Source organism: Dasypus novemcinctus, chromosome 5, assembly GCF_030445035.2.
Source record: "Dasypus novemcinctus isolate mDasNov1 chromosome 5, mDasNov1.1.hap2, whole genome shotgun sequence".
Lineage (NCBI taxonomy): Eukaryota > Metazoa > Chordata > Mammalia > Cingulata > Dasypodidae > Dasypus > Dasypus novemcinctus.
Genome location: NC_080677.1, coordinates 77,754,130 through 77,765,124, shown reverse-complemented (window position 1 = coordinate 77,765,124; position 10,995 = coordinate 77,754,130). Strand labels below are relative to the sequence as shown.

General features: G+C 42.5%; 1 protein-coding gene across 2 annotated transcripts in view; it reads left to right on the top strand.

The window, feature by feature from the left end:
* The first annotated feature begins 31 nt into the window (after nt 1–31).
* FBXL13 (F-box and leucine rich repeat protein 13) overlaps nt 32–10,995 on the top strand; it is a 330,038-nt gene continuing 319,074 nt past the window's right edge. For both annotated transcript variants that reach the window (XM_071215017.1, XM_058297971.2), the window contains exon 1: nt 32–387. In XM_071215017.1, coding sequence (XP_071071118.1) covers nt 313–387 — 75 coding nt within the window. In that variant the 5' untranslated portion in view covers nt 32–312. The remainder of the gene's footprint in view (nt 388–10,995) is intronic.

The window sequence follows — 10,995 nt, the reverse complement described above, 5'->3', positions numbered from 1 at the left end:
CTCGCTCCCCGCCGCGTTCCCGAGCCTTCTGCGCAGGCGGGGCTGGGGGCGTGGTGGGGGGCGCTGGGCTCCGGGAGGGGCCGCGTGCTCTGCGCGCGGGACGCGAGGCCTCGACGCCGCCCCGAGGTGGGCTTCCCTGCCAGTCCGCGCTCCCTCCCCGCTGCCCCGGGCGGTGGGGGTGGGGGCCTCTGCCCCGCCCCCCCGCCGAGGTTGCCAGGGCAACGGCCAGACGCGCCAGACGCGCGCGCAGCGAATGCTTTAAGGGGCGCTGAGAGTGGGCGGGGAGCTCAGCTTCAAAGTCCTGCCTCTGCCATGTCCTCGCTGCGCACTGCCACCCCCAGGCTGAGGAGTTACTTCAAGGAGAATTACATTCCTCAGGTCTGCGAGGTACTGGAGGCCCTTGGCGGCGGTGCTGGAGTGATCCTAGGGGACTTCCCGGAGGAGGGGCTAGGATAGGAGGGAAGGAGTCGGGGAGGATTTCCCGGAGGAGGGGCTAGGGTTGGAGGGCAGGGAGTGGAGGGGCGGAGAAGAGGCGTGGGGGGTGGGGTGGGGATGAGGTCAGCTTTGGACAGGTGGGTGTTATGGGTTGAAGAGAAGACTGAGGGGCGATGATGACTGAAGGAAGGAGAGTGTGCCATCTCCCCGGAGATTGTGAGAGTGTTCAGAGGGAGGGAGGGCAACAGTCTCGCCTAAGATAAGGACTTAAAGGGTTTTCATAGATTAGGCCTAAAAGAGCCTGGGGAGAGCGGTTTCAATGGAGCGGTGAGGGCAGAAAGCCAGACTGACATATCTGAGGATAGGGTGTAAACTAAGACCTTTACCCAAAATATCCTAGGCCTTTGTGGAGGGAAGCCCTGCTCACCCGAGACTGGCTTCAGACAGTCTCCCCATTGTAACGGGAGGAAAGGAGGACAGGGTAGGAGCGTTTAGGTGAGTTTTGTGAATTGGGGGTAGTATGTTGAGAAAGTTCTCCCCAGGTGAAAATTTTTCTTTACAAAGGGTGAGGTATTTGCTAAGAACGTGTATGTTTGCGTGAGGATGGAGGTGCTGTAGGAGGTTTGAGCAGAGATAAATGAGAGAATGAGAGAGAGTTGTCTAGGGAAATATTGAGAACCCAGCTTGGGGTCCTAACACATGCCATTGGGAAGACAGTTTGGTATAGTTGCTCTTCTTTAGGGATGGTGTATTAGCCAAAGGGGTGCTGATGCAAAATACCAGAAATTGGTTGGTCTTTATAAAGGGTATTTATTTGGGGTAGGAGCTTCCAGATACCAGGCCATAAAGCATAAGTTACTTCCTTCACCAAAGTCTATTTTCGGGTGTTGGAGCAAGATGGCTGCCGACATCTGTGTGGGTTCAGGCTTCCTGGGTTCCTCCCTTCCAGGGTCTTGCTTCTCTCTGCATTCAGGGTTCCTCAAGGGGTGGGGACTTAATGCCCTAATGACATGGCCCAATCAAAGCCCTAATCATAATTTAATCACTCCCAGGTACAGACCAGATTACAAACATAATCCCATATCTATTTTTGGAATCCATAACTATATCAAACTGCTACAGATGGTAATCTAGAAGTATTTATTAAAATGTTAAATTTGTAAAACGCTTGACAAAGCATTTCTGCTTCTAGGGAAGTAACTTGTACATATGCTCAGAGAGAGGCCTGTACCAGGATATTAGTTATAACATTGTTACATAGTGAAAATGGTAAATAACCTAAGTGCAAATATGGAAATGTAATATTATGTAGAATTCAGAATATGTATATACTTGAGAAAAAAATTTCAAAAATATTAAGTAAAAAAGAAAAATAGAAAAAAGGCAAGATATTTATCTGCATTAGTTTTCGAGGGTTGCCATAACAAATTACCACAAACTGGATGGCTTAAAACAACAGAAATGTATTCTCTCACGGTTCTGGAGAAGAAATCTCAAACCAATGTATTAGCAGGTCCATGCCCCCTCTGAAGGTTCTTTGCCTTTTACTAGCTTCTGGTGGCCCCCAGCAATCCTTGGCATTTGTTGACTTGCAGCTGCAGTACTTCAATCTCTGCCTCTATCTTTATATGCCTGTGTCTCTGTGTGTCCTGTCCTCTTGTTATAAGGACACCAGTCTTTGCACTAATCCAGTATGACTTCATTAACTTAATTGCATCTCCAAAGACCCATTCCCAAATAAGGCTGCATTCTAAATTTGGGGGTGGGGTGGGGCGGGGACGAGACACTATAAAACATGATACACTGTCCTTACTCATATATGTGTTTGTAATTATATGTATATGTGTGTGCATATCTATATAAGATAATATACAAGCACAGAGATAATATATGCAAACATGTATGCCAAACTAAACAGTAGATGCATTTAGAGGTGGTTTAAGGAGAGGAGCTGAAGGACAACTCTAACTTTTTACATCTGTTTTAATTTTTTTATGAGTTTCAATCATGTTTTATCTCCATACAATCATATTTGAAAATATGTAAAGAGTGTTGACACCTATATTCCCAGTTATGTGATTCTGTCAAGTAGCACTCAGTAAACCAGATGCAAGTGCAGAAATAACAGTGAATTTCATCCAGGATTGGAATTTGCCAGGCATATGCATTGGAAGGGTAATGGGTAAGGGAGCTGAAGCTATTGAGAACGCTTAAAGTGATGGGCCAGGACTCTAGGGACTGAGTGGGAAATGAGAACAAGAAGGAGATGATACTGATACATGGGTAGAATTGGAGGTTCCTAGTGAGTGAGTGAAGAGAGGTACAGGGAGTAATGAGTGAGGGAAATGGAAAAGTGGGAAGTTGGAGTCAGAAAGTGGAATGTGTGTGTTTAAGATGCAGATTAGAGCTGTTCTGAGTGATGACCTAGTCCAGGGTATGGCTATGAAGCAGGTGTAAGAAGTGAACTTGAATTGAGAGTCAGGGTACCTCAGGGAAGAGACAGCTTCCCCTCACCGTCTTCTCCAGTTACCCACACAAAGCTGCAAAGAGGCAGTCCATAGTTCCTCCTGTGAAAGCAATCCTTCCTACCACATTGCTCTGCCACCAGAAAGCAGAGACCCTTGTAAATACTCCCTGCTGTCAAGATGATATTCTCCTGAGGAGTCCTTCACTCACCTCTGGCTACCATTACTAGAAGGTGGAAAAGCAGATGTCGGGGGCTCCACACACCTACCTAAACTGGTTACTTACTCCCTAAGAGACTACCGGTTGAATCCCATTGTTCCTCATATACCCTTATATCTCATTGTCTGACTCACTTTCCCATGCCTCATGCTCTTCTAAAACACCTTCTGCAAGCTTTGGAATGTATAATTTTTCAACACAAATTTCCCTGTATATTCCACCTCTCCCGAACTTCACCTTCCTATCCTAAATAACATTTGCCTGTCTAGTTACAATATCATTTCCCTGCAAATCTCTTGCATAGAGGCTAATTTTATTATTTTTTAAAATATCCTGTTCAGTTCATTGGGCTTATTGAAACTGTAGACTGATATCTTTCATCAATTTTAAACATTCTTGGCCTTTTTCAAATGTTGCTTCTACCCAGTTTCTCCCACTTTCCCTTCTTGGACTTCAACCACAGATATGTTAGATTTTAAATTTTGCCCTACATGCTTCTTTTGCTTTTTTCTGCCCTCATCCCCCATTCTTGTTTTCCCCTTACGTACTTAAATTGGAGTATTTTCCATTGACTGTCCTCAAGTTTGCTAATTATGTTTTATGCGATGTCCAGCCTACTGTTAAACATATCAAATGAATTCTAAATTGCAGAAGCATATTTTTCAATTCTAGAATATCCATTTGACCCTTTTTTTATACATTCCCAATTATTGAAACGCCACATCTTTTCCATTTATCTAACTTTCCCTCTGTTTTCTTTAACTCATTAGTTGTTGTTAAAGTCCTTGTCTGCTAACTTGAATATCTGGATCACTTATGGGAGTACTTCTATTATTTGTTTTCTTCTCTTGACTTTTCATCCCATTTTCCTGTCTCTTCACATTCCTAGTATTTTTTCTTTTTAAATTTTTGCTTGCCATTGTATAAAAAAAAATAGTAGAGGCCCCATTTATCTATTTTTTCTTTTGTTACTCATGCTTTGGGTGTATGGTTTAAGAAGCCTCCCTGCTACAACATCCTGAAGATGTTTCCCTACATTTTCTTCTAGGAGTTTATTTATATATTTATTTATTTATTTTTAAAGATCTATTTTTTATTTTTTCTCTCCCCTTCTCCCCCCCCCCCCCCCCCAGTTGTCTGCTTTCTCTGTCCATTTGCTATGTGTTCTTCTGTGTCCTCTTGTATTCTTGTCAATGGCACCAGGAATCTGTGTCTCTTTTTGTTGTGTCATCTTGCTGCTCTCAGCTCTCCATGTGTGTGGTGCTGCTCCTGGGCAGGCTGCACTTTTTTGTGTGTGGGGTGGCTCTCCTTACGGGTGAATTCCTTGCACATGGGGCTCCCCTACGTGAGGGACACCCCTGCGTGCATTAGCACTGCGCATGGGCTAGCTCTCCACGTGGGTCAGGAGGCCCTGGGTTTGTACCCTGGACCTCCCATGTGGTAGGCAGACACTCTATCAGTTGAGCCAAATCTTCTTCCTTCTTCTAGGAGTTTAATGGTTGTTGGTTGATCCATTTTGAGTTAATTTTTGTATGAGGTGTGATATAGGGGTTTTCTTTCTTTCTTTTAGCTATGGATATCCAGTTCTCTCAGCACCATTTGTTGAATAGACTGTTCTCACCCAGCTGGATGGGTTTGACAGCCTTGTTGAAAATGTGAGGGTCTATTTCTGAATTCTCAATTGTGTTCCATTGGTCAGTATGTCTATCTTTATGCCATTACCATAGAACCTCCTCAAAATTAAACACTTTTATACTTTAGCTGACTTTGTTAAGAAGGTGAAAAAGCAGCTTACTTAATGGGAGAAAATTTTCCAAAACCAAATATCTGAAAAGGGTTTCCTATCCATATTATAAAAGAGATCATGTAACTCAATGATAAAAAGACAAATAACCCAATTAAAAAATGGACAAAAGATTGAGTAGACATTTTTCCAAAGAAAAAATACAAGTGACCAAAAAGCACATGAAAAGATGCTCAACATCGCTAGCTATTAGGGAAATGCAGATCAAAGCTACAGTGAGAGTGAAGTGGGTGTGGCTCTAGCAATTGAGCTCCCGCCTATCACATAGGAGGGCCCAGGTTGGTTCCTGGTACCATCTAAATAAAACGAGCAAGACACTGAGCTGATGCGATGGGCTGGCGTGGTGAGGTGACACAAGGAAAACATAATGAGAGACACAGCTAAGCAGGGAGCGGAGGTGGCTCAAGCAATTAGGTGCCTCTCTCCCACATTGGAGGTCCCAAGTTCAGTTCCTGGTGTCTCCTAAAAAGAAGACCAGCACACAGCAAAATCAACAAGGGGGTGGGGAGAAATCAGTAAATAAAATAAATATTTTAAAAAAACACTACAATGGGATATCTTTTCATGCCTTACAGAATGGCCATTATTAAAAAACCAGAAAACTACAGGTGCTAGAGAGGATGCGGAGAAATCGAAACACTCCTTTGTTGTTGCTGGGAATGTAAATTGGTGCAGCCTCTCTGGAGGACAGTTTGGCAGTTCCTTGGGAAGCTGAATATAGAACTGCCATATGATCCAGCAATCCCACTGCTAAGAATATATTAGGGAGAAGTGAAAGCAAGGACAGTGTGAATGTTTGAATTTTGTGAGTCCCAGAAAAAGATTATATTCTTATGTGGGTTTGCGGCCCTTTGATTGCATTAAATTTGGTTGAGGGCCCTGTGATTAGGTTGCTTGATAAGATCACTTTAGGACTTTTGATTGGACTATGTCTGTGAGGGGTGAGCCACCTTGGGTCTCTGCCCTCTTGCTATGTCTGATATAAAGGAGACAAAGAAGAGACAGACACAGAGGAAAAGGAAGCTACCATTTTTGATCCTGTCCTGTGAGAGAAGACTCTAGGTTCACCTACAGCTGCAGAAAGGCAGAGAAGAGGCTGAGAGAGGAGGCCCTGGAAGAGAAAAGCCCTACGCCTGATTCTGCATTAGCTGATCTCCAAGAAACAGTAGATTCTGGAGGGGAAGGCAGAGGCCTTGGCAGGACCCTGAGAAAGCATCTCTGAGAGTGCCTTGATTTAACATTTCACAGCCTTAGAACTGTAGCCTTTTACCCCAGATAAATGCGCTTTATAAAAGCCAATACATTTCTGGTACTTTGCATCAGCAGTCCTGTGGCAAACTAAGACAGAAGGGAACAGACGTTTGCACACTGATGTTCATAGTGGCATTATTGACAATTCCTTAAAGATGGAAACAACACAAGTGTCCATTGACCGAAGAATGGAAAAACAAAATGTGGTGTATACATACAATGAAATAGTATTCAGCTGTAAGAAGAAGTGAAGTCAGGATGCACATGACAACATGGATGAGCCTTGAAGACATTATGTTGAGTAAAAAAAGCCAGACACAAAAGGACAAAGATTGTATGGTTTCGCTAATATGAACTAAATATGATGAGTAAACTCTACAGTATCGGTTACCGTGACAGTTTGTGGTTATTTTATGAACCCCAAAAAGAGAAAGATTATGTTTGTAAACTGTTCTTCTGGGTGTGAGTCCCTTTGTGTTGGATTCCGTTGAAGAGCCCTTGATTAAATTGCCTGTTAGGATTAGGGCTTTGATTTGACCATGTCAGTAAAGAGTGACTCAGGTTGAGTCCGCTCCCTTGGTAGGTCCATATATATATGGACATTCACTCAAGAAGATGCACCAGAAAAGGAGAAAACTCATTCTGATCATGCCATGTGATAGAAAGGAGAAGGCTCAAACAGCCAAGGCCACCCGGGACTGATGAGCCATTTGCCTGATAGCTTTCAGCTGACTTGGTAAGAGTGCTGAAACTGATATAGAAAGCCTGGAAAGAAAGAAGCCCTATGCCAAGAGAAAGAGGAAGCCCTGAGAGACAAGCCCTCTGCCACCCTGCAGCTGAGGAAGCCCGGAGGGGAAGGCTGAACCCTCACAGAGATTAGCAACCATCGTGCTAAAGCATGTGGCAACTGACTGGTGAGAAAGCAACCTTGAGCTGGACTCTCTAGGGCCTTGTAAATGTAAGCTTTTCCCCAAATAAATACCCTTTATCTCAACAAATTTCTTGTACTTTGCATCAGCACCCCTTTGGCAGCCTAATACAGTTACTAAGAGAAAGAGAATGTGGGTTGAGAAGGAGAAACTGAATGCTGAGTATATGTAGACTGTTTAATAAGGTAGATTGTGAATGTGGGGAAGTGGATAGAGTTGATGGTAACACATTATGGTGAGTATAACGGGATAGTCTTGTGAGGTTAATGTCAATTGAAAGAAAGCTATAGCATTATCTAGGGACTATGTAACAGTGATTTTTGTGGTAGATAATGATTGTGGTTAATGTAAACACAAAATGTTCTCTATTACAAGGTGTTAAGAATAAGGAGATACATGGAAAAATACAACAAATGTTACATATAAACTGTTGTTAACAATAATATTATAATATTTTTACAGCAATGACAAAGAAGGTGCTGTATCAATGCTAAGGGTGAATACTGGGGTATGTATAAGGGGATATGGGATGTTTACTTTTGGAGTAATGAACACGCTCTGAAATGGACCAAGCTGATGACAGCACATATCTGTGATGAAACTGAAAGCCACCGGGGGTACACTTTGGATGAATCGTACAAGGCAGGGATCATATAACACAGTGTATCCCATGGTGAGTGATGAACTGTGGTTAACAGTAGAAATATGAGAATGTTCTCTCATGAACTATAACAGACATACAATACTAATACATGACATTAGTAATATGATGGTTTGTGGTAATACACCAAATGTTAGCTATGAACTATATAGATAGTTGTAATATGACAGTGTTCTTTCATCAATTTTAATAAAAGTGTAACAACAATGTAAGTTGTTTGTGGGTGGGCAATGTATGGGAATACTGTATGGTATGCATGATTGTTTTGTAAACTCACAACTCCTCAAAAAAAAAAAAAAAGAATAGTAGAGGTTCCAGGTGATACGATCTTTCACCAGATAAGCTTCATTCTTTCCCCTATATATCGTGCAGAGCCGATGACCTCAATTCAGTCAGGGATTGAGCTGGGTTGAGGTTGGACTGCAGTGTTATTTAGTCTCAGTCCCCATCTGGTTTGTCCCTGTTCCTTGGACATAGTGCTTTTGGGCTTTTGACTGAGAAGCTAGCAGGTCTTTGTCTGTTTGCCCTTAGAGATTGCAGAACATTCAGTTTTGCCCTTAAGAGATTTTTGAATTTAGCTCTTTAGTTTCCTGTCAAAGGCCCCCAGCTTTGAAACTTGAAAAATGTATTCAAGTTTAGGCTAGTTGTGTGTTTGAGGCAGGCTCCCTCTCCCTAGCACTGTGAGATTATGAGAGACTTCCTTCTGGCTCTTAGAAGCCCTTGCTCTAGCTCCTCAGTTTCCTGCATGAGCACTCCCAGAATTTGGCAAATGTCTTGTGGAGAAAATCGACCACATTGGAGCACCTCAAGTTTTAATCTGTCACACCAGCCCTATCCACTCAACAAAAGCCTTGCTGTTTTCTCTGATTTCTCTTCCTACTTGTAGGGTCCCTCAGCCTGGGTCAAGCCCAATCCTTAACCCATACCCAGAATTAACAATGGTCCCGGGGAAGAAATAGCTATTCATCATCAGTTCACTTCAGAAGGCTCTTCTCCTTCTCAATTTCCATAGCTCTTGATACCTTTCTAAAATGTGATTTTTCCATAATATATCTGGCTTTTTCTAATTGTTACAGCAGGATCGTTGGACCATGGTGACTTTTCACATACTACTCAGAAGTGAAGTCCTGTTGAGACATTTTTCCCCCTCTTATTCATCAGGTTACCTCAGATCCAGAAATGGGATAGGTGTCCTCTTTGTTCTCTATTACCTTTTCCAAGCTATACATCTTCCTTCCTCTTCCTAAAACCTCAGCTTCATTAAAGTTTATAACATCAGATTTTTATCATTTTCTCTCTTTTTATTAACTACCTACTTCTTGGTTGCTCTTTGTGTTCCATTGATAACTTTAGCATCTGGCTCACTACTTTCTTTTCTACCTTGGTTCCTGTTGTCATTCTTGGTGACTCCAACATCCAAAAGGATGTTCCATCCACATCCTTGAACTTTTTTCCAGTTACCTTTGCTTTGACTCTCCTTGGCCGTTTACTCCTGTGGTTATATCCTTGATCGTTTTATCCCAAATTGCTGCACTATCTCTTAAGTCTCAATTTCTGAACTTACTCTCCTAACTTCTCAATTCACTTACTTTATTATTATTACTATTTTAAATATTTATTATTTATTTCCTTTTTACCTGCCCCTCTCCCCCCCCCCCCCCATTGTCTGCTCTTGGTGTCCATTCGTTATGTGTTCTTCTGGGTCTGCTTGCATTCTTGTCAGCAGCACCGGGAATCTGTGTCTTTTTTTTTTTTTTTTTAATTTTTAAAAATATATTTCTCTACCCCCCCAATTGTCTGCTCTCTGTGTCCGTTCGCTATGTGTTCTTCTGTGACCGTTTCTATCCTTATCAGCGGCACCGGGGATCTGTGTTTCTTTTTGTTGCATTATCTTGTTGCATTAGCTCTCCATGTGTGCGGTGCAACTCCTGGGCAGGCTGAGCTTTTTTTCATGTAGGGCATACTCCTTGCACATGCGACTCCCCTACGTGGGGGACACTCCTGCAGGGCAGGGCACTCCTTGCATGTTTTAGCACTGCGCGTGGGCTGACTCACCACACGGGTCAGGAGGCCTTGGGTTTCAACTCTGGACCTCCTGTGTGGTAGATGGACGCTCTATCAGTTGAGCCAAATCTGCTTCCCATCAATTTACTTACTTTAGAACTTCCACTTTATTACCTCTTCAAGCTCATCACCATTACCAACTCATTAATACAATCATTTTTGCACTACCAATCATTCCTCTCATGTCCTTGTTTCTTTAGCCATCTTAGATTTCCTTGAATAAAGAATCACCACAAAATTTAATGGTTTAAAGCCACATTAATCATTTTATTATTATTTCTAACACTTATGAGAGTTGACAGGATTTTTGTGCTCAAGTTCTCTCACGCGGTTGCATGCCGTACAATGTCTGGGATTACAGTAATCTCAAAGGCTTCCTTACTCACGTGTTTGGCAGTTGATACTGGCTGTTGACTAGGACCTCAGTGAGGGCTCTCAGTTAGAACATCTGTGTGTAACCCCTCCATGTGGCATGTATTTCCTCACAGCATGAATGCTGGGTTTCAAGAACAAATGTCCAAGAGACAGAACCAGATAGTATCACGTTTCATAACCTCCTCTCAGAACTCAAGCAGCATGACTTCCACTGCATTCTACTTACGAGAAGCAAGTCACTGAGACCAGTCTGTGTTCACAGGGAGGGGAATTATGCTCATCTCTTGAAGGGAACAAAGTAAAAATTTGTGAACATATTTAACATACCACTATAACCACTTGGAAATACTTTTATCTCCTTTGCCTGTTTGTCTCTGTATCTTGTTCATGTGGCAAGCACCTAACCCTGGTAAAACTCAAGTATATGCCAATCCATGCCTACCCCTGAGCAAACGAACATTGTTTAAAGGAAGAACACAAAAACAGACTGACTCTTGGCACTTTGAATCCATGTCCTCAACTGACAAATGGGCCCTCAACTCTTCCTAGTAATGCTACTATATTTCCTAGTATATTCAGTTTCTGACTATGCTCACTACACACTCCCCCAACACACACACACACAAAGAAAACCCCACAAAATTCTTCTATTGAATATGCAATGTATTCATATACTGTAAGACCTTTTGGGAATAAATTTATAAAACTTCATTAAGAGATATTTAAGGTGTCCTAAATAAATAAAGGCTATGCCACGTTCATGAATAAGAAAACACAGTGTGTTCATGCTT